The sequence below is a fragment of the Apaloderma vittatum genome, unplaced genomic scaffold, assembly GCF_000703405.1.
Source record: "Apaloderma vittatum isolate BGI_N311 unplaced genomic scaffold, ASM70340v1 scaffold27941, whole genome shotgun sequence".
Taxonomy (NCBI): domain Eukaryota; kingdom Metazoa; phylum Chordata; class Aves; order Trogoniformes; family Trogonidae; genus Apaloderma; species Apaloderma vittatum.
Window position 1 is genome coordinate 14,820 of NW_009700119.1, and position 24,780 is coordinate 39,599.

Sequence of the window (24,780 nt, forward strand, 5' to 3'; positions counted from 1 at the left end):
TGGAAATGCTGATTCTCCTCACATTCAGTACCAGACAGGTTTCTTGTGCAAGAGTGTCTGAATGTTTTTTTGGTTGTTTGTTTTTTAATGTTGTAGCACTTCTAGGCTACAAAAACATATATAAACCATAATTTCAGCGATGCTGCTAGTTTTGAGAGATGTGTGTTTGTGTTGTTCTTCCCTGCTACATAAAGCTGGCCTAAACTTACGTAATAGCAAAAAAGATACTTTTTTGAAAGTACAACTGGTCTTTAATGGCTGTAATTCAGGGCACAGCTTGCACATCAGGCTGGGTCTGGCTTGTGCCGTTAAGTCAGACCTTTTTTTGGAAATCCACTAATTTACACCCCTTCATTATATTTCATTCAGTATTAGGCTAGTGTTAATGAGCTAATTAGATTTGTAAGTTTTCTTCTATTCATGGTTTCTATATTGACTTTTAAATGTCAGTGACTTTTTAAAGGTGAAATTTTTTGAATGCACAGAACAGGCTTACTTCATTTTTACTTCTTAAAAAATCTATTTTTGTTTATGTGATTACCTTGGTATGAGAAGTTTCTAGTCCTGCAGGTTTGAACTTGGGTTTTAAAGCAAAGGAATGTAAAGAAATCTACTATAAGGATATCCATCATTTATCATACATTCTGTAATAATCCTGTGTGTAGATTAGGTTAAAAATACTGGTCTTACAAGCTGACAGGATACTTTGAAAAGGAATCCTGTCAACTGACTTGGAAGTTAAAGAGACACAAGACTCCTGTACAAAATCCACTGTTAGGACATATGCTTCATTTCCACAGAATGTTTTAATCCAAGTTATTAATTTCTTTGAGGACTCACCATGTGGAGTTCTGCATGATAAGTAATGTATAAAATATATATATTTTTAAAGGAAATTAATTCCATTTTATGGGAATACTTTGTAACCATGTCTGTCCCTTCTGTAAACCAACTGATAATTTTTTTTCAGGGACTGCTAAATCCTGTTAAAGGTGAAATTAATTGTCCAAGTGAGAATTATTTTTTGCCACTTGCTAATTTTCCAGGTTCAAGAAGCAAGAATTTAGTCAGTACTTATGTGTAGCAATTCGTATATATAAAATTAGATGTGTGAAGAGTTTTCATTTTCCAAATCATGACTATCTAATTAGACACCCTCTTGGAAGGTTTGAGAGTTCATAATTCTGATAATGGGATGTCTGCTTCCATATCCCTGTGGTCTGCACAGTGAAAGCTGGTAGCAGAGATGATCTGGTTTTGTCAGGGCTTGGAGGGACAGAGTCTTCTTGTCTGGGGCTACCACAAAGCAGTTTTTAGGAGGAAAACCAAAAGAAACAGAAAGACAAGACAGGGCTCGTGTCCCTGTGATCCAAGGATGCTCCCTGGTGAGAGTGTGTGCCGAGGGGAGGAGTCGGCACTGGTGCCTTACCTGCCCCTCTGGTCCTGGGAAGGGGATGTTCTCCCTTCCAGCTCCAAAACCCCTCATGTGTCCTTCGTGTGTGAACTGTGGATGTTCTGAACACCAGGGCCTCACATACTTGGAACTGAACTGTATAGCCCTCTGAACAGTAGCCACTAATCTAGAGCTAGCTAAATGACTGGAGGGATTAGACAAGAGGCTTAAGAGTGACTTGCGTAGCCACGGTGCTGTTTTGGAGCTTAGCTGAATTCCACAGAAATTAGTGAAATTTTTGAGTTTGTAGGTTGAGTTCAGCTCTCCTGTTTTGGTGAAGAAACCAAGAGAAGTCCAATATCAGCCTTTATCCTTATGTTTCTGAGATACAAATACTAAGAATACTTTGCACAAAAATGAGTAAGAGGTGACATGAAGATCTTCAGAAAACTGTAAAAGAATGTTTTGTGGAATTGTGTCAAAATACTTCAGTGATACTGTTCATCCAGTTATAAAAGTACTGGTCATGAGAGTCAGTTTTAGGCTTTCAATATCTGCAGAAAGCTGGAAAGCACTCTGATCTGGGATTTTAGATAAGCTTATCTCTGTGGGGGGAGAGAGGGTTGTTCTAAGGAGTTTGAGTGAAAAGGAAAATAGGTTATGCACATCCTGAGCTTTTTGTGCATTTCTTCTACTCACCTGACTGTCACTTTGTTAAATGTTAATCATCATCTGCAAGATGAAAGCCAGCATGTGTTCTTCTCTAGTATTTGACCTTTTAAACATTCAGTGGTTTTGATTCAGGATATACTCGTTATCCTTCATCATCCCAAGTGAGATTGAAAATGCAGAAAACTAATTAGGGAATAGATTAATAACGTCAGAATTTCATCCAGCCTATGTTACAAAATACAGATTTATCTAAATCACTGTGGGTAATGGTTTTCTGAGAGACACAGAAAGTGATTGCTAGTGAAAATGACTAAGTAAAGGAGAGATAAAAAATTTAATCTAGATTTTGTGCTTGTAATTTTCTGTTATGCTACTTGTGGAGGCTAAAACCTGGTCTTCAGAGTGAGACGGTAAGTGATAGAGAAATGAAGTATGAGAAGAGCGTGTGTTTTCTGCTCTCCAAAGGCATTACATCTTGTGAGATGAGGTCCCTCAGTAATGGATTTTTGTATGATTTGTAAGATATTAGGGATTCTAACCCACGAAAATGGTGGATGATTTTAAAAGCATCATTTATGTTGGGTATTGGATTACTATGCTGTGAATCAGCATTCGTACCTGGATTCTGCGATAGGTTTCTCTGAGCTGTTGGACAGGTTGTTAAATTTGCTGTGCTAATCCATTTCAAAGCAAAAAAGTGAAAATGAAAATGAATCCCTTCCCCTGCTCTGTTCTGTGTCTATTGGTACCTGCCTAAAGGACCACGGCAACTGTGCCTCGCTGTGTAGTTGGTTACTGACTCATCCAAAACTTCTGGATACCATGATATATAAATAATGATGTTGTCCTCTTGTGATGTTCAGCTCAGAGGACCGTCACTAGCAATTACACTCAGTATTATATGTGAGGATGCCAAGACCCCCAGGCTATGCAGGGTTATCTAATTATTCTACTGTAAATAAAACCTAAGCACTGATTACTAGTATTCATATAGTAAGTCAGGGTTTCTGGCTGGAATGAACAGAAAGGGGTTCATCTGTGGATGATATTAGTGGTCATGCATACAGTTTACAAGTTACAGTCTTTCAGCTGTAAATATATGTAAGAATCTGCTGAATTCTGTCAGATGTTATTTTTAGAATGACGGTGGCATTTCTTGCCTCTGGGCATGTGTCTGTGACCATGCTAGCTTCAGTGGAATAATGTGGTTACAACAAGAGGCAGGGTGACCTGTTAGGATCTTTTCTGAAACCTAGATGGCTCAGCCTCCGTGCAGTTCTTCCCTTCTCTCAGCCTTATGAAATCGGAGGTTAACCCTTAGAGAAGTTAAAGCCTGCTGCAGCCTGAAGCTGGAAAGTCAAAGTCCAGACATTTAAATGCACGATCTCTAATGCCCCAAAGTCCTTCCTAAACACTGACACAGTATCTGTTTGACTCCATGGGATTTCTGCCCAGAAGCAGGAGGGATAGGTCTCTTCCAACCAAAACTCTTCTATGATTCTTACGATATACTAAGAGAATGTTTTTCCTGTACATGCTCTAGGCTGTTTTATGCCCTTGGCTGTTGATCAGTTTTGAGGCTGGGGCGCTGGCCTAAGCAGACCTGTTAGCATGACTCAAGGCTACTCATGCATTTGGCTAATCAGTAATGATTACTCCTACTAATAAGACCTTAACTAGATTTGCTTTACTGCACAGTATTTGTTGTGTGTACTTGCTGCGTCCCACTGAAACCACAAGAAAATGCAATTGCTTAGGACTGGCTGGCTGCATGCTGTGCAGGGACTGACTACGCTAGACTTGGTGTGTTGGAACCGCAGGTTGTACTTGAGTACCAGAGGAGACAAGTACTTTTACATGATCTGCCAGAAATTCTGTTGTGGCATCAGGTGCTGCAAGGCCTTCCCTGTGAGCAGAGAGGATTTGAATCGTGTCAGCACTGTTGTGAGGTGTGAAGAGCAGAGAGGACTGCTGACGTTCCTCAAGGGGCTCTGGGAGAAATGCACATAGGATGCAAGTGAGAAATACTTCTCTAGCACTTTTGGAGTAATCATTTCTGCTGGTCCTTGTAAATTAATGTTGTTTCCCTTAAATTACACTGTATTTGTTAAAAGATGAAGACCTCCTCTTTCACAGTAGAATTTTTGATACATTAAATTACTTTTACCCATGCAGTTGCTTTGTATTCAGAATATCCTTTTGATTTAAATGTATTTTTTTTCCCTGTGCCTGAACTGCATTGCACTGGCAAGAGATGAGTTCAGGAAGTCCTTGCACATGCTTGGTCTTGGATTTTGCTGTGTCATGAGTGAACTGGCAGCTGCAAAGTCTGTCAACCCATTTCCATGTCAGTGAACTAATATAATAATGTGTTTGCAGGGTCAAGCTGTTGCTCAGCTCTGTTCAACTGTTCCCAATGTTACTGTTTTTGGAACAGCTTCATCTTTCAAACATGAAGCAATCAAAGACTCAGTAACTCACCTGTTTGACAGAAATGCAGACTACGTTCAAGAAGTAAAAAGGTAATCTTTTTATTTTCCTGAGCAAGGGTTGTATATATCTGGCAAAAATACTATTAAAGATACTGGGCTAATCATTTTTTTGGGAAGACATTACATTTGTGAGTTTGGGAACTGGAGTTTGTATTCCAGATACTCTGTCTGTCCACTACAAGGGACGAGATAGCAAGCATCTCCCTATTTCTTTATAAGCAACATAAGTTTTGTTAGTCCATGTTCATACTTGGACTTGTGGTGCAAGGAAAGTATATAAAGTGAAGAAGAATAAAGGTCTTAAGAGAAGGATGTACTGCAAATGTAGCAGCTTGCTGCAATGCATTGAGATATTTCAGTGGATCTCTAAATTATCCAGATTTTAGCGTTCTCTGGTCTGTTCCTGTCTGCCTGGGGATTTATCTTCTGCCAGGTATTGATATCAGTGCACATGATGTCTGTTTTAATTTCAGATGCTTAGATTTTGTTTGTTTGCGTTCAGATTAGAATCATCCTGTTGCCTTTTGAAGTCATCACATGTGTTTCTATTTAGATGCTTTCAAATACTTTGTTTTCCAATTTGTCTGTTTCTAGATACTGATGTTGACACAGGTGGCAAAACTTTAGAATTGATAAGGAAATCTTAGTAAAAAATGTCTTCTTGACTTTCCTTGTCAGACAGATAAGAATAATGTTTTCCCTTCATCTTGTTTCTGTCAAAATACTAGATTATGTAGCTGAGCAGAAACCAAGAAATTCCTCAAAGGGCCACCTCAAGGTAGTACAGTTATCAGGCTTCCTGTCAGACTTGGGAATTCCTCAGAGTGACACGCAGGGTCTCCAAAGATCTCTTTGCACAAGGATTGCTAGTCCTCAGAGTATACAGCAGGCTTTGTTGGAGCTGTTAGCAGTCCCGGCTGGTGTTGGAAGAGAAGGCAGGCTGGCTGCCTGGCTACAGCTTCTGGCTTCAGAAAACCTTCAAAATGATCCATCACAAAGAATGTTTCGTGTCCAGTGAGAATTTTTCTATATGGGAAGTTTCACCAAAAGATTCAGGACTTGTCCAGCAGATGACACCCCTACCATTTTCTTACAACTCTAAAAGAATTGCAGCTGATTTCTTCAGCCCTTTGGAAGCTGTAGTACAATGAAGACTGAATTCTAGTAATTCCCAGTTTACAAAATGGATTCAGCAAGAGAGAACACTTGAAAACGTTAATTGGGAGTAGCACCAACCTTAATGCTAACTCTTGGCGGGGGCAGCAGAAGATCTTACTTAAGTGAGTTATGTGATGTGGGATCAGGTACAACAGGAATCAGTGCTTAGAAAAAGGAATGAATCCCCTTTAACTTCTGATAACCTCATGACTGGAGATAACATTGGCTGCTTCTGCCCTTCATCAGAACAGTTCATTTTAGGACAGTTCTCAGACACTGGTGATAGGATTTTGCAGGATTTTGCCAGAAAAAAAAAAGAGAACTAAATCAGAATATTTGAGTGTATTTTTCATATAGTCAAAGCCTCAGCGTTATAGGCCTTTCTAAAGTACCTGGAAAATGTTAGTATTACATTAACGATCAGCTTGTGTCATGCTGAATCTGATTGCAAAGTGAGACTTTTTCTTGCTTTTTAGAATCTCGACAGATGGAGTGGATATTGTTTTGGACTGTCTTTGTGGAGAAAACACTGGAAAAGGCCTCAGTCTTCTCAAACCACTTGGGACTTACATTTTATATGGTGAGTGGAAAAAGCCAGGTACATATTTCAAAACTAAAGCTTTGCAAATCTTAAAATATCTTAAAATCACCCGTGCCACTCCTTTCAGAACTGGAGGCCACCACGTTCTACTTTCTCAATTTGACCATTTTTAATCAAGGATTTTAATGAAGCTGAGCAAGGATTAAATTACTGGTAAACATAGGTAATACAAAGAAACTCAAAAAAAGAATCTATAAGTGAAAATGAACATATGTTTCAGATTGTTAAGCGTTATTGGGTGATACAGGGGAAGTGTAAGAGAAAGCTCGGAGCTCTTGTTCTGTACACCCTAGGAGTCACAGGGTATGTTTTGATGCAGAGGCAGAGAGAGCTGTAGAGAAGAGTTCTGGTGTCAAGAGGCCTCATGGCACTTGTCCTATTCCTGGTTTTGGAAGATTTGATAGATTCTTTTTTGTCATCTCAGAATACGTATAGACTTGCAGGGCTCAGTCACCTTGGCCTCTTTAGATGCTACTAGTTAGATGTCTGCTGATCCCTTTTAAACCTGGGGATTTTTTTTTCTTAAATATGAATCATTGAAATGATTTTACATGTAGTAAATGGTCTCCTGGTGAGCACGTAACAAATTGTGTGTGCATGTACTCATCTTTTACAGGTTCATCTAACGTGGTTACTGGAGAGACAAAAAGCTTCTTCAGTTTTGCAAAATCAGTAAGTGTCCCAGAGCTGTGATTCTGCTCTTTCCTCTAACTTCAGTCTCTTCTGTAGCATTTTCATCTCTATCATTCTCATTTGTCTCTGTTACTCCTGATGTTGCTGAACAGAAAGTTTTTCTGAATGCAGTGTGGTCTGACACATTTTCTTCTGACATGGCAGCTAGACAGGAATTGGACTGGTGTGCAGTGCTTATTTAAATTGTTAGCCGTGGGATATGGATCACTTACACAGCTAAAGCTTGAAGTTGGACTGCATCACTTAGTTTCGTAAGGCAGAATGTCATATCCATAGATATGGGTAACTGTGTACCCTGTAGGTTCCTCATGTCTGAAAACACTGTCAGGACAGTGCAGTGAATTATAGGAGATATTTAAAGGAGAAAAATCTCTTAAACTGGGGCTTGTGTCCTGTCATTTCAAGCTTTTCACAAGTTAGTTCCATATAGAAATGCATTTTTCAGTTTTCCATTTTCATTTCGAGTGACATCAAAGCAATTATGATGTTGCATTTGTTTCCTAATTGATTACGTAAACAAACACAAAATTCAAATGGATTTTTTTTTCTTTGGCCTACTAGAACAACAAAAACGTGCTCAGAAATCCTAGAGATTGAAAAGGGACAAATATATCAAACCACTACTGAGAAATAAGTTAACAGGGAGCAAAAGTGATTCTTTCAGGAAAAACATCGAGGGAGTAGTCTTGAGTGAAGATCTATTGTACAGTCTTTCTGCCCAGAGCTCATTTAGAGCTTCCAGCAATAACCCTGTCCCAGAAGAAATGAGCTGCAAAAGTCTCTGTGTAATTGAAAACAAGATAAATCAAAGACTTTAGCAAGAAACTATTCTTTGCTTCGTGCGTTTTCTTAATGGTTGTAGTGGCAAGATCTTTGTTATTGTCGTGCGTGTTTGAACTAAAACAAGGTAATCTTTTACTATGCAGCCTTTTCACTGTTAATGTAAACATATCCAGATGTGTGTAATTTGTGTAGGGTAGATTGGCCCAGTGAAATCAGTTTCAGCTGCAGTGTTTTTCAGATAGTACTGATAATAAATATTAATAAATTGAATTAATAGAAAAATAGTGTATCAAATTTCATATTAAAGTATAGTTTGTTTATATAATTTTACTGCAAAATTGGCTCATCAAATTATATGAAAATTTTAATTAAAAATTGACCCATTTAAATAAAACGTACTAGGAAGTGGGATCTCATTCTCAAGGATGCTCTTGGGCTAAATGAGATAAAATAATTTCATTAGATATGAGTCTCACTCAAATACTGCAAACATAGTAACGTGTGAAAAGTAAATGGAAGCTAATAAGCAGTGCAGGGTTTCCTTGGTTTTGAGAGAGGAGTAACAGTCAATAGTTGCTTGTGAATGTTTGGGGAGCTTGTGTGTCTTGAGATAACGAAGAACAGAAGTAAGAAGGGAGGTCCAAATTCCTTACTTCTAGACCCATATCCTAACACCAGATCTATTCACTGTTCTTCTGACACCCTAACCTCATGTAACGCAAGTCTGTGTTTTATTCCTGCCTGTCAGTCAGCTGCATGCTTTCTTGCCTCTTCCTTAAAATCGTTACTGCTTATCTTGGCTGTTGCTTCAGATCTGACCCATGAGTTGTGCATCACGTCTGCCCAGACAGTTTCCTTGTGAGCCTTCCTGCGCATTTTCAAAATGTTTTTCTAACCCTGCTATTGTTTATTGCTTTCCAGTGGTGGCAGGTTGAGAAAGTAAATCCTATCAAGCTGTATGAGGAGAACAAAGTTATTGCTGGATTTTCCCTGTTGAATCTACTTTTCAAACAGAATCGAGGTGGCCTGATCAAGGGTGTGATGGACAAACTCATAAATCTGTATAACAGTAAGAAGATCAAGCCTGTGGTTGATTCACTGTGGGCTTTGGAAGAGGTAAGAGTGAAGTTTCTTTCCTCGTTTTGAAGTTTCTGAAATATATGCCTGTTTAGATGTAAAATTATATTTAAATATGTTTTCCAGAAATTAGTTTATCAATGTATATTTAGCGTTTTAGCTTGTGCACAGGTTGTCTATTCAGAAATCAATTTTGTTTTGCTACATTTGTGGAGTGTGGGTCTTTTGGTTGTTTTTTACCTTCTGACTGCTCAGCTTTCTGTAAAGACATGTAACAAAACCAATCTGATCATAGCCCAGACAATTACAAGCTCCTCGACCAAAGCACTGTTTCAGAGACCTTTGTACTTAAGATGCTGGTAAATGAACTTAAAGAAAAGCGTGATTATAGTAGCACCGCCAGGTTAATATTTGCGGGTTATGCATTTGTGAAGTGCACTGAGCCTGACCCTGTCACTTCAGATCTGTGATCTGTAAGAGCTCTGCTGGATGTGAATTGTAGATGCGTCCTTGTATGCCTGTTCAGAATGTGCTGCAACAAATTTCTGTCTCCATCTGAACACGCTCACTGGTAATACCATGAGGAAACGGTAACCAACAGATAATACTGTATTTCATTAAGATTTTGAATGCCCTATGGGCAGGGTTTTGAGCCCAGCCTGTTTGTTTTCCAGTGGCGTTGTAACACTGCTGTTGTCACGGATGCAAGTAAGATACTTTGAGCTGTGTGATGGACTCCACAGACTGACAGTTCTGGTTCTTGGAGCAGGATACACCGCATGGTCTCTGGAGCCTGTACGTGCCTGGGCCAGGTTATATGACAGGGCGTGTGCTGCCTTAGGTTGTGCTCACCTGGGAACTATGTGTCTTTTCATGCTGTCACTACAGCTGCCCCAGCGTACCCCAACATGCCACCTCATACGGTGCAGCAGATGCAAACGGTCTAACAAGATACAGGCTCCATTTGTTCTTCTCTGAGGAAACAGAGAGGAATGACAACTTCCCCAGGAATCTAATTGTGTTCTCTAAAACAGCTGCCTGAGGCCACTGATGGCAACTCAGTACCACCTCAGGGTTTTACCAGCCAGTGGCCTGGGAGTGGCTGATTCTTACCATCAAACTCCTTAAGGAAAATCAAATACTGGGGTAAAGAGCCACTGGCTCAGGCAAGACAAAATCCTCAGCTGCTGTCTGAAAGGGAGAGCCCTCTGAAGAGCAGTGTAAAGTAGAAATGGGATCAGATTTAGGTTTTTGATGTGGGTTTTTTATTATTTATTAAATAAGCTTATGAAGTATTTAAAAAAATGTAAGTGGCACAAGGTTCTAGATAGACATCCTGCAATTTTTTTGTTCATGTAAATATGTACTTCTCATGTTTTGGTGAGTAAGAAAAAGATAATTAAAATAATAACATTAGGTTGAAAAAAGTCGTATATGAAAAAGGAAGAACATAACATGAAAAATTACAAGCGGCAAGCTGATCTTAATAGTCAACACGATGGGAATTTGTGGGGAGGCTTCTGTTTGATAACATTTCATCTAACATTTGGCAGTAACACACATCATCCCTACCGGTAGATTGTGAAATGTGTAAATACATCTGTTACAAAGCACAGTCTGGAAAGCTACAGCTCATTTATCATGCCTGCTCACTTTCCATGAGCTATCTGGTAATTTATAAAGGAAATGCCTGGCTAGGATCTTCATTAATGTAATGGTGCTAGAGGTGTCCTTAGTCAATTGCCAAGTATTACTGAAATATTAATCATTCAGGGCATTAGCATTTTGGGGTTATATTTTTGTGGATATAAAAATAACTTAGGGCTGACTCTCAGGTTCATGTGATACACAGAAAAATGTGTCATAGTTGAGGACTAAGTGGAACAAGACCGAAGCAAGGTTGGTATGTCTTTTTGTTCTGTTTTGGGAGGTTTCTTTTTTTAATTTCATAGCTCCAAGATCTCCTTCCTTCAGAGTTTCACTTGATTGCTTTTCATTTCCTATTGACTAAGCTTGATTTTCTCCAAATGTCCACTTTCATGTGACCATTCTCAGTAGTCTTCATCAGAGATTAAACCAGTATGACCACTGATGTTTCCTGAGGAAATTTCCTGACCCATAAGAGCACTGAGAATAAGTATGTTTAACTGGAGTGGCAGGAAGGACTGCCTGCATGGCATCTGAAAAGCAATGATTGGATAGCTTTCTGTGGAAGAATCACTACTCTATCCAGTGGCTCACGGGAGAATCCACTTGTCCTCTGACTAGCAATTTTGCCATAGAGCTTGACTCCCGTAAGTGATTTTCAAAATGAAAGTATTTTAAGGAAAAATCTCAGAGGAGCCTTAACCATGGGACACCTTTCTAAGTGTTTAATCTTAAATACCTGAATATTATTGCACATGTAGAAGTTTTGATCTGTACGTGTAAGGTGTATCCACAATATATTCTGTCATCTTGCTATATTTGCTCTGCATCAGCATTTGTTTTCATGTGTTCCTTCTTTCTGCAGCCAACATGAAAGACGTGGTTTCCTTCCAAAACTGTATTACAGTACAAATACTTATCTTTTCAGTCCTGTATCAGTTTCAATAGCCATAGGTGTATCAGAGCTGAAAAGCATCTTTGCAGTCTTAGAAGACAATGAGTTATTTCTGCAGTGGTGTTCCCCTTTGCTGCTTAAGTCTAGTTGCTACAGGACCACTTCTTGCGTGATAACCCCAGCACTGAGGGCTTTATGTTCTAGTGCTTGTGAAGATGCTTTTGTGTCTGCTTGAATAGGTCTGTTGACTGTGTGAAAAAGATTTCATTGTTCTAGAAGCCTGGTATGGTTCCTTGAACAGCATTTATTTCTTAATAGTTTCTGCAGGAGTACACAGTTTGAACTTGAAAGAATATGCTGATTAGAGAATATTGTAGTTGCAGTGAGATTTTTGCATTTTAACGTATTTCAAGTGGAAGTAATGCAGGGTTTAGAGCAAGTAGTAGGTTCCCATTTGTTTATCACGTAGTGTGTGGTAAGTGATGTCTAGTTGATTGACAAATAATATTGAAGATAGCAGTATGCAGAAATTACTGGACAGATTTAGTTTGATACTATTCCTGTCGAGCAGTGAAGGTTTGTCTGAGTGTCAGTGGTGTCATTCTAATTAAGATATAATCCCTTCTGCTGTTCTGATTTCTCTAGTTTAGGGCCTCATCCAAAGGCCAAAGAAGTCAGTGGGAGGACTCCTGGTTTCCCTGGTCTTTGTTTCAGGATGAGGATTGCCCTACCTCTTCAGTACGGGCTGCTTAAATGAATTTGCCAATTCACTGTAGAGAAAGTGGGACAGAATTTATTCTGGAAGGAAATCTAGAAGTGACTTCATTTTCTTCAGTGCATCAGATTATTCCTGCACAAGGGAGCAGGATCTAGGCTATTGACTCCTGCTGTGGAGCAAAACTGTTTGTATTGCTGTGTTATCTGTTGGTGTTCTCTTGGGAAGGGTAATTTTTATCTCAAATTTACATCCATAAATCTCAGTAAAGTCTTTTCTCAAGTAGGCCATTAGCACCATTTTATGATGTTCTTGTAAGAAAGACTTAACTAAAAGAGACAGTAACAAAATCCATCGATGCTTTAAAATAGAAATCTAACTGGGGAATTATTCATCATGAGATGAGTGAAGTCATACAATACATGAGCTGCTGTTGAGATGTCTTGCTATTTTGCAGCAATTTGTTTATGCTGTTTAAAAGACAAGATAATTTGTAGATGGTGCATGCTTAAAATACTGTTCTGTAGTAAAAAGCTGATGGTTTGTAATGAAACACAATCTTACCAGAATTTAAAAGAGAATTAGTATTCAGTGAATGTTTGAGCTTTGTGGTTGTTTCTTTGTTAGTGACTACTTATCTAATCCTTAATTTGCAGTTAGTCACTCTTCTTCATTCAGATTAATTTGTAGCGTGCATTTATGCATTAGTATTCTCCTGAGGTTCTGTGAATCTCTGGCTTTTCAGGGTACGCAATTCTAGATTATTAAGCTGGATGAAAACTGAAAGTTCTCAAAAAATCTAATGCATTGAATAAAAAGATACATGTTGAAATTTTCTACTAATATTCTGTTTTCTGCAGCTTTATGTAACTGCAAAAAATATAAATACTCAAAAGTTAGATCAGGTTATTGACAGAAGTTATGTGCTGTGGTAATTTACAGGAGGCAAAAGCACTGATAGCAGGTAAAACAAACCTCACCACTTCGTGCACATGAACTGCTGGTCAGGAAGGTCGGTGAGTATCAGAGGACTGAAGACTGTGCCTCGTGATCGATGGATCTTTGACTGGAAAGAGCCTTGCACCTTATTTTGTTTGCAAGGATCACTGCACTATCAGTTACTGGTATTTTTTTTCTGAATAACTGAGAGATGATGTAGGTCTAGCTGTAAATACAGATTTTAGGTAAGTGAGATTTCCTTGTCTTGAAGCTTTTCTTTATAGAGCTTTTCTCCACAGTAAATTGATAAGGAAAAACCAAGCTGTGTTTAAGAACCCAAACCTAAAGGAGTGCAGTGCAACTGGTCACATTATAGTGATGATATAGAATACCTGCTGATGCAGTAGTTTCCTTTAAAAGAAACATTTTCTCATATGTTGCTCTTCTCACATAATTTGTGTTTGCTTCCAATGTTACTAACATGCAAAGGAAAGCCATAGACACCCTACATCTAAGATCTCAGCCGTATCAAGTTGCAGTCTGTGACAACTGGATGAAGGAATGCTTCCCGTACAGAAATTATGTCATGTTTTGGAGAGGGCAGAGCCATCACAGGAGGTCTGATTTTAGCACTGCTCTGTGGCTTCAAAGGATTCAGGTGTGGTGAACCTGTTTTTTTCCACTGAACTCATCCTCTCCTGTAAATTACCACCTCAGTGCATGTGTTTAGGTATCAATGACATCAAAGATAACCGCATTATTTGGGATAGGGGGGATGGGGAGACTCAAGCCCATGACAGCAGAATGATAATAGTGAACCCCCTAAAGTAGAGACTTTAATTTCATCAAAAGCTATTCGTGCCTTTTACTGAACTTAGCTTTATGGCAAAAAGCCTTTCATGTATCACTGAAGTAAGACAGAGAAAATTGACCCATTAGTTACTTCTAACCTAGGGCAATCTAATAATATCAGATCAGGCTGTACCTTGGTAAGATTACTAAATGACGTACTGAGTTTTTTGTTGTTTTTTTTTTTAAGTGATAGTATAATAATGGCATGTGCGGAGTTTTCTCTGCTTCATGAAAACAGATTCTTCAGCTGAACAAACTACACCTTTTATTTGAAGTCAAGTGACTTGTATAGCATTTAGAACCTGTATTTGTTCTTCAAGGTATAACCAAAGTAACAACCCACCCTGAAATAAAGAATATTTCTTTCATAGAATCATAGAATGGCCTAGGCTGGAAGGGACCTTAGACATGATTTTAACCCAGCCTCCCTGCCGCCAGGGACGCCACCTCTCGACTAGATCAGGCAACACATGGGGACCGAACGGGAATCGAACCCGCGACCTTAGCGTTGTTAGCGCCATGCTCAACTGACTGAGCTAACCGGCCATTCATAAGCACAAAACTATTTACTTTCCAATATTATATTGTAGAAAGTGGGAAGTGTAGGCCATTCTGTGAAAATTGCTGTGAGCATGTTGATGTTTCCTTTGCTGTGATCACTCCTCTGGCATTACAGTGCAGTCTGCTTGTTGTGATGCTGCCAATATTTCTTTGACAGTACTTCATTTGCAGGTGTTCAGGAACTGTTTTCCTGATTTGCAGGTATTAGCTCTGCATATATACTGTCCTCTGATACTGCCTTAGAACTTGTTGTTCTTCCCGCGTTGTGAGATTCTTGACTGTATAAAATCACGTATAAAAACTATGTAGTTCAAAGTAAATGTTTTATCAGTACATCACTGTTGTTATTTTGTATACAAACAAGTCTAACACAAGTTTAATACAAGCTTCATGCAGATATCAAAGCATATAAAAGTGCAAGGAACTATGTCTTGCTGATGTAACAGGTTTCAAAACAGAGATGTGGGGAAAGCTGACTGAGAAGCAAAACCTGAATAATTCAGCTTGCTTCTTTGTTCATGAACAAATTATAAGTCAAAATATTTTTGAAATTTTGGGGAGGTTAAGGGGAACACTGCTCCACTTGAATTTTTACCTCACTAACATTAAATGTAATGAACTAGAGTTCTAAATGAATGAAAGTGGAGCCATGTGTAAGGTGATTTTCTTAATAAAGACTTTGGAAAGACTGTTTCCCAAGATCCTTATCAGAAGTAAATATTAATTAAACTCAATTTTGGTGCTATATGCTTAGAGGACTGAAGCATACCTTGAAAGTACTGGAGATGAGTTAGGTATTGCAATTTTTTCCCCACTGAAATATTGTGTGTAACGGATTATGGGATCCTTGCTGCTCTTACATGAATTATTAATTTCCTATTAAATGCCTATATAATTTCATTTATGTTTCTTCCCTATTTAATGCTGTTTATCAGAACTTAATGTTACTTCATAATTCATTCTGCCTTTCCTACCTGTGTCAGCAAGTGATAGCATAAGCCAGTAGTGTTTTTAGCTTCATGCACTGTTGATGGCATTGTAAGGTGATTATGATTTTAATAAGAGTTAGACATTAAAAAAGCAATACAAGACTTAGCCATAGGCCCTGTGGCTCTGTAATAAGGCGTCAGATACAGGACATTAGCCATGATTACCACAAATTCAGTTTGGGTAAATGAGCTGTTTTAGGAAATTCAGACTTCACTTGTTACGTCTGTTAAGTGTGTAAGCAGAAGTCAGTTATTTCCAATTGCTGTATATTACTCATAAACACTGCATGAAATTCAAGCTATGTGAATGGAATTCAATTAAACAAATAAAGCACAGATCTAAAATAAATTACTTTCTTGACAGCTTCTGAAATTTAGCTTGTTTTGTCTAGCCTGACAGTTGAATATATTTAAACAATTTTGCCATCTAGAGTCTTGAGAATGTTCCTTTGTGCATGTTGAGAATATTCATGCTATAATACTCATTTAATAAATAAAGAGCAAAAGAGACAGTGAATATCTTCATTTGCCTGATGCCATGCAGCATGTTAGCAGAAAGATCATGGATCAACCTGAAAATCATAGAATCATAGAATGGCCTAGGCTGGAAGGGACCTTAGAGATCACTTAATCCAACCTCCCTGTCATGGGCAGGGACGCCTCTCAACTAGATCAGGCAACACATGGGGACCAAACGGGGATCGAACCCGCGACCTTGATGTTATCAGCAAAATCTCTGATCCTTAGTTCTGGCCTCTATGAGCCAAGCTCCTAGGCTGTGTCTCAGCATCCCTGCAAGCCTTTGTGACGGCGTGTTTACTGGGGGCTCTAATCTCAGGTGGGGTGTGTTCTACCAAATTTCTGTAAGATGTTTCATTTCAGGAGAATGGTACCTTAATGTTTTGGAATGAAGTAGCAGATGTGGGAAAAATATTTTGGCAGTATTTCTGATGAACATTGATTCTGTGTTCAAATGTTGCTGTTAAAAAGGTTAGAACCTGACTAGTGTGAGACTAAATGTGTCACAATTAACATAAAGACAGCCTGCAGCTACACCTCTTCTCTCATCTACTGCGAAGAATTAATTAGTTATGGAGATACACAGGCAGAAAATACTCCTCTAGAAGGCATGAGACACTGGAAGTTGAAAGTGCAGTAGTGAGTCATGATACGTGTTTCTGGGTCAGGACAGATTGTCATTTCTGTTTGCCCTTGTGCGCCACAGAGATAATGGCTTTCTGTAAGTGCAGGCCGAAGGAAAACAACATATAGACTTGGTTCCTGATGGGTAATGTGAGGACGGGGGAAGTAGGCAGGATAAATAATATGGGAAGCACTGATAAATTCTATTCGGGAAAGTATGCACTACTAAAGATAAACTAGTCGCGTGCATCCAGTTAATTAAATTCGCAAAAAGAGATTGTATATTTGGGAAAACTGTTAGGTCATTTGCCAGGGAAAGAAAAAAAGCAAACCTGTTACATGGGGCAAGCTGCTGATTAATTACTGTAATGAAACAGTATTTCACAGGAATAGTCTGCTTGCTAAAATATATTTGCTGGCTTTTAACTAATAAATTGGCACACATTCCTTGTGAACTGATAGGGTGATACCGTACCCATGCAGTGACCGGAGACCTGGTTAGGGGCAGCTTTACCAAAGCAGAGGGCTTATACCTTAGACATAAAGTGCAGCTTTAAAAACACTGTATGTATAATGCCAGGAGACAGAGTGTATTTATTCTATATTTATCTTGAATGCTTGACTGCAACACGTTTGGTTTACACGTCGTTTTTACTGTTTGTGTTACAGTATTTGAGCTGTTTTCAAGAGTCAGGAAAACAGGGTTTCATGGAGTCATTTCCTAATTCACAAAACACTTTCTAGACTCTTCATGACGTATTAGAGAATACTTGCTTTTATACCTTTGAACCAAACATACTTCAATCCATTGCTTTTCGTTTCTACCTGGTAGTAGGAATTCTTAAGATTTGGACCAGTAAGTGATTTTTGTCACTCAGAAATAACTATTGGATGCCATAAATGAAAAACACTAGATAAGTAACAGGTACTACAGGGAAAATATTAGAAACTAAGTTTTCATACTACAGGGAAAATATTAGAAACTAAGTTTTCAAAGACACATTTAGATGCTATTTCATTCTTGTGCTATGCACTATTTGTGTGTATATTAAGCCACAGAGAATGTGAATGAAACCTCGGATTTTCCTCTGTGTCAAAAAATTCCACTCCTGCTTCTTTGTTAATTAGTTGACTGGTTCAGAAAGAAAGCTCTCGGTTGTTCAAGTGGAACTGGCAGGGACTGCTAATGTGAGAAATTTAGCTTTTCTCCCATGGAAAAAAGGAGGAATCTGAAGTTTGTGTGAGCAATTCTATCCGAAATTTCTTTTGGTCTCAGTTCAAATTTTAAAAGACTTATTTTCCCAGGCGCTAAGTATTTTAATAGAACTGAGATAGAAGTTACGAAGTCTACAAGTGATGTTGAGAGGGCTGAGAGATGTCATCTGTATATGTCTGGCAGAATACAGAATCCAAATCATTCGGATTCCTCCTGCCTTTGAAACCTTAGTATTTTCAGACTGGGAAGAAATCCTTGATGCTTTGGGGGGAAGTTTTGGCCTCTGATTTGCAAACACTCAGACTGGTTGTTTTGGTTATTTCTTTTTTTTTTTCCCTCTGGGTGCAATCTATGTGTCTAATACTTCGTTAATTAATGAATGCCTAGAAAGTAATCTAAGGAGTCACTGAAAAGAATCCAAAGGGAGTGGGAGATAAGACTAAGGAGAGTATCTCTGTATTTAAATGACAGGTCCATTTTGTCTAAATGATGCTACGTTGACAGCATCGGTCCCTGTGGCCATCTTCTGTGACAATGAGCAGAGAGGTTAATAGCGCAGAATGGAATGAGATGTTTTCAGAGACTGCAAAGTTACTGTGGTGAGAAACATCAGCTGATACTATGCCTTCAGCTGCTGTATATCCTAGCCCACATTTTCTGCTTTGGGCTGTTTTGGGTGCCCGGCCTATAAAGAGACAACACCGACATAAGCTCTTAGCTGTAGTAGAAGGATGTTTAGTTGTTAGCAGACACAGAACTCTGGTAAATGAAAGGAGTTGGGGCTTAATGGTTTTAGAAATGGCTTTCTAAAGTGAACATTTTAGCTCTTCTCCTGGGATCTGCTTATCAGTGTATCTATGCAACGACAGTAAAAGAAAAAGGAAATTATTAGTTCCATCTGCACAACCAAGGTTTTTTTACTCAGCAACTAATCAAGTTAATGTCTAGTTTTGGTAGACTGGTAGAATTTTTGGAAATCTCATGAGCAATAGCACAAAATTTATCTCCTGGGTGGTTGTTACCTTTTTTTTTTTTTAAAAAAAAAATTAATATTAATAGTCTCATTAGGTTACTAGATTCTCTTTATTGCAAAGACAAAAGTTTTGTGTTCTATTTCATATAACTTCGCTGGTTTCCCATAAAAAATCCTTATTACTGTCTTATCTACAAGACTTGTAGGTAAGATAATTTTGTAGTTTTCTGTAGATAATTTTCTATATATTAATGAAATGATCCATTGCTGATATAGATTGCAATTAGAAAGGACAGCTGAATATTAAACTTTAAGTCACTCTATTGCAGTGTTTCAGTCCTGCCTTACTAGAGAGCAAGAGAATGAATATCCCAGCCAGTGGAAACCAGCATCTTCCAGGTTTGTGCTTTAAGCTGGCTGTTGGGGTTCAGCAAGAGACTCATGCAGTTTCCCCAAAGGTTCTGAATGTTGGTCATGGGCACTTAGTAGTAGTGGCAGCAAATACTGTGTACAAATTTGTTCTGATGCCACCAGCTTATTAGGCTGTTCTGATTCTTTTTGTTTTCTGATTATTCAGAATTCTCTGTTGTGATTTTTCAAGATTTAAGACTTTATAATATTTTACAACATTAATGTATACAATGACTAAATTCTAATTTCTAAGTGTAGGAGAGAACTTTAGTTGGAAACATGTTTACTCTCCTTGTTTACATAGTTTTACCCTGAATAAAATGCAGTGATTGTATCCAAAATAACACTTTAGTGCATAACAGTTGTTAATCAAGGTCATAAAATCCTAGAATGGCCTAGGCTGGAAGGGACCTTAGAGATCATTTAATCCAACCTCCCTGTCATGGGCAGGGACACCTCTCAGGCACCACATGGGGACCGAACGGGGATCCAACCCGTGACCTTGGTGTTATCAGCACCACGCTCAACCAACTGAGCTAACTGGCCCCCTAAGATAAATGTTCTTACCTAATGAGAATGGCTCCATATATTCTTTTCAATCATTTTAAACACAGATGAGTTTTAAAAGCAAAAATTATTCTTGGGCATAAAGATATCTCTTAGCATAATATAATCCACATGTAATGTGATAATTGAGAGTTTTATGTAGTAATACTATTACTAAACTGCAATATTACTCCTTACAGATGATGATAGACCTTAACACTAAGACAGCAAAGCAGATATATTGCTGATAATAGAAGGTTTATATAGAGATTAGCCTGCTGTGAATGACTGAACACAAAAATACTTTGTAGGACAAATCTCTGTGTTATGATCACTGACTTAAATTGCATTGCCTCCTTTTAGTATTGTTTTCTTTAAGATTTTCAGATGAGCAAGTGATTTTCCATAGTGTTGATTTTACTGAATATGCTAGTTTGAAAGTATATTAAAGTTCAGGCTTTAAATGTGGTATTAAAGTGCATGCATTTGAATATGTAGGCCATATGTGTGAGAAATAAAGCTTCTGAGGTCACAGACAGGTCCAAATCTCTGTTTAAATGCATTCGGTTTAGTGGAATGAAGGTTGCATGAAAGTGAATTCCCTACCATCACCAACAACCTGGAGAAGAACCGGAGGGGTTTTGTTTGTTTGTTTGTTGTTGGTTTACTGTTATTTTATTATTATATGCTATAGTTATGTCTTGGGTAAAATAACTTAAAGATCTTAAACCTTCCTGAGGAAAAATGGCATAACCTTTGAATTTTTTGGCAGAAGTAACACAATGCTGTATCTCCTCCTTCACTTTAAAGGAGACATTCAGCATAGTTCTAAGAGTCCCTGTAGTTAAGCCTACAATAGCCTAGAGCTAGCAAAATATTAAAATTCTTGCCTATATTCCTGAATTATTGCAGGTAGTATACATGCTGTTTGCTTTTTTTTTTTTTGGTGCACCTGCACTTCCAAGTTTAATTGAATTAGATTAGGAGCTGTCTCAGCTGAATCAGTGAAGTTCTATCACATGAACGCTTGTGCTATAGCTCCCTGCTGCCAATCACAGCAATTTGATTTCAGTCGATATGAGGTTTTGCTAAGCTGAATGAGTATTCACACATGAGCATTAAACTTGTTGTAAACAAAATCAATTTATATAGCAAGTGCATTGGTACTTGTGTGGAGTTAACATCTTTAATACAGGCTTAAAATGAGACACTTTTAACAGTGCCAGGAGAAATATTAAGTAATAAAGCAAGTAGAACTGCACAATATATTGTAAAACTGTCAACTACTGAACAAGATGAATTCAAATCCCTTTGATCATACCTAGATGAACAATTCCAATATTACTGTAAACTGATGTAGCTCAAACTGAGCATAAGCATGAATCATGCTCTCTAATATTGCAGCTGTATTACAATTGAATATATTTGTGGATTTTAAGTATAATTTTAATGAAGATACAGAGTGGCACCTAATGGTAGGCTCTGACTTAGAAAGCTTTTTGTATAATCAAAATATATGATGATAACTTATGAATAATGAGATTTGCAGTCCTCATGGTACTACTTTCTGAAATAATTTTGTAACAAATAACTTTAGTTCCTGTGGTTTGGAATAGTGGTTCTGGAATAGAGCACAGTTTCTTCTCCATGGTTAGCACAGATACAATTCAGAATTTGGTGCTAGAAAAGATTCTTCTGTCTTTAAATAGTGTCCTGCAAGTGTCTAGATGGTCTGTGTGAAAAGCTGTGGTTCTGGAAGTATTTCATACTTGAAATTCCCATACAGCTGTGAAACAGTCTAGTTGCAGAAAGGATCCTGATCTTTCACTTGTGTATGAAGAGCGATCTCTGTCTGCCAGATTGCCACAGAGGAGTAACTAGGCCGGATTGCTGCTGCAGGGCCAGGCACAGGAGATCGACAGCGTTCACCTTCTGCAGTCTAGGCACTACAATTAGGCAGCAGGACAACGCTACGCAAAGCAGCGTGCTTATAATGAATTCTGCATGTTTGGGGGGCAGGAGGAGCCGGAGAGTTTGCATGCCCATGAAAGAGAGTAAATGAGACATGCTTGTGGCTTGGTGCAGTTTTTTTTCCAAATCTTTTTTTCAGAAATCACAAGGCAGCATTGCCAAGGCAAGAGTTTAAAAAGTGATATCATAGAGCTCAATAGTCAATAACAACATAAAATGTCTATTTTAATTGCATAGGGATGAATGTAATTAACTTCATTTCTGCTGTAAATTGTTAGAACGGATTGTGATGGAATACAGGAATGCACTGAACTGAACATTATATACAAATTCAGTTTAGGTGGGAGACTGCTACATCATCAGCAAATGCAACAAGCCTGTTTCTTTTGCCTGCTACTGCCAAAACTCCTTTGCCGCCAAAGAAATTTTCCCCCAGAAAAACAGACCCACTAGAGTGGAATCTGAACCTCTACACTCTTGAATACCCCAAAGTTCAGGAATGTCTGGGGCATCCCTGTGTGCACAGTTGGTTGCAACATACTATAAGTTGCATTATTGCTCAGAATGACAAAAGGTACCATAAAGGTGATGCGTTCTCAGCTCTTCTACTCGTGGCTTTGATGTGCTTAAAGCTAAATTCCTAATATAACTTGGGACCATGCTATCATAAGTTCTACCCAAAGACTCAGGCAGCATCTGGGAGTCAGCGGCTCTCAGGTGTGTAGTGCTGACCAGAAGGACGGTGTAGGAGGGATCCTGCTTTGGTTAGTGGGGGAACAGGTTAGCTTCATCGTTTTAGTTCTGTATCCCTTCCATACAACGCTGTGCTTGTCTTCAGACTCGTTAATCTCAGTATAGACAGCATGGTGCTGTCGACTAGACGGACTGCTGCAGATTTGGGTCTTGTAGTTCTGGCTTTTTTGCCGCTCTAAAAGAAATTTCAGTGCAGGATCCTTAAAGCTTCATCCTGCTTCACAGGATGTGGCTTTTCTGCTTGAGTGTGTTCCTGGGTTTTCTTCACCAAATCTCTATGCATCAGAAACGAGCCCTGACTTTGAAAGGAACTGTTCCCATACCAATGCAGAAACAATTCCCTTTTTCTTCAAGCTTACGTTAATAAACAAGTGATAATGAGAAAATCTGTGCTGTGCAAGTTTAAATCAAAAAGACCTTTCCTTTTCACTCTGCAGGTTTTTCTAAGATAATACACGTAGCTTACAGCGGTGTTCTTTCTACAGCACTTCAGTTGCAACCAAAACATTAGTCTTTAACTGTGGAAGTGCTGAATACCCCTGAGCTGTCCTAACTTGCTGGAAGTCTCTGTGTTGATGAATCAAATTTCAAGGTCTTTTCTCCTCATTTACTGGGTAGGAAAGCTCCTACCGTACTGATAATCTAAACACTGCTGTTTAGCACTTCCAAATTAAATTCTGTGTTGGTTCTGCCTTTTTTCTGCTTTATCCCTGTTGACTCCGTAAGTAAAAGCCGGCAAGACTTGGCTCAGTTATTCTGTAATTACAAGGCTTTAAATCTCTTTTTTCTTTGAATTTTACTAAGGCAAAATAAATACTTATTGACGTCAGTAGGAGGTTATAGGAATAAGGAAATAGTGAAAACAGCACTGCAGCTATAGCTCTCTGTCTGAAGGATGAATAACTTAATAGATATCTTGAGTAGCCAAGGGAGGACTCAGAGTCAGAATTTGCCTGTAGCATCAGTTTTTATTCCTTTGACATTTTTCTCATCTTGGGTCTGGTTTTAGTCTTGCTGTCATGGCAACATACAGTGAGGTTAAAAGGTATTATACAGAAAAGGTCTCTCCTCACTGACAGGCAGCAGAAGGGAATAGAGGCCAGAGCTGCTGGTTGCAGTGGTGAATAGCAATGGAGGAATGAAAGGGATTTTAAAAGTACCTTCTATTTGCACGTATGCAGGCAAAGCCATTGGTGCCAAAGTTCAGGGTAAGAGCATAAATAGGCAAGCTGGATAAAATATTGTTTGATTTCAGATGGATACTAGAGTAGGGTTACATGACACGTTAGCTTCACAGCAAGGAAATAGAGTCCACAACCCAAGTTATTTTTTTTACTCCTGTGTCTAAAATACTCTAATCAGCTCAAAATCAGTGTTAATAATACTGACTTTTAACATTTCTGCTGTTGATTTTGATCATAGTCTTGTTTTCCCCATGCACTTTGTTTTCAGTAGCTCTTTATGAAAATTGGGCCCCAGATACCCTGAGTTTGATGTGTCTTGCATGTGCTCAGTGCTTGATTTCTGCACGTCAAGAGCCGGCTCTATTCACCATCGGCGGCAATACAGCCTGTTCAAAATCCTGTAAATATTATACCGCTTTACCATCTGTCTTGCAAGATGCTGCATACCCTTAGCCTCCAGGAGAAAAAAGAGTTTGAGAGGTCTCTCTAGAATTAATGGTTGTAAGAGGTAGGAGAAGAAAATCAGCCTGGAAAAGAGAAGATAATGCAGGCCTGTTGCTTATGTGCATTTGCCAGCCTCCTGTATGCCCAGCTCCCATGCAAACAGATAATTGGAGGATTTTGTCACAGCAGGTAGGTCAGTTAAATACTAGAAGCACTTTCCTGCTACACAGTGTGAGGAAAATATTCCTGTCATGGATACAGATCGTTCCCATGGAAGTGTGGTGTGGTCAGTACAGGTTATTCCAGTGCTCCCAAGGTAAATAATGCCTACCAGCAAAAAGAGGGTTTCATCTGAGTAACGGTGGTGGGATAATTGTCAGTAATCACAGCCAGGCAAACAGCTTTTCTACAAAAGCTTGTACAGAAGACTTAGCCTGAGAAAGGAAAGTATTGTAAACTCATTTAAAAAAAAAAAAAGAAAAAGAAAAAAAGAAAAAGCTTTACAAAAATGTCAGCATGTTTTCCAGTGAAATATTACTCCACTAAATCACACTGTATAAACATGAGAGAGCCATTTCAAGATTAGCGAGGAGGAAGTAAGCCAGGAAAACAGTAGGGCTAAATTGAGAGATGGTACTTTTGAGAGTGATGGAGGAGGACACAGTCATTTGT

General features: G+C 38.6%; 1 protein-coding gene across 1 annotated transcript in view; it reads left to right on the forward strand.

Annotated features, from left to right (window-relative positions):
• The window catches only part of VAT1L (vesicle amine transport 1-like), a 49,871-nt gene that overhangs the window by 13,655 nt on the left and 11,436 nt on the right, over positions 1 to 24,780 (forward strand). Inside the window, exons 4-7 of the mRNA XM_009878652.1 lie at positions 4,445 to 4,587; positions 6,192 to 6,295; positions 6,933 to 6,988; positions 8,714 to 8,908. Coding sequence (XP_009876954.1) covers positions 4,445 to 4,587; positions 6,192 to 6,295; positions 6,933 to 6,988; positions 8,714 to 8,908 — 498 coding nt within the window. The remainder of the gene's footprint in view (positions 1 to 4,444; positions 4,588 to 6,191; positions 6,296 to 6,932; positions 6,989 to 8,713; positions 8,909 to 24,780) is intronic.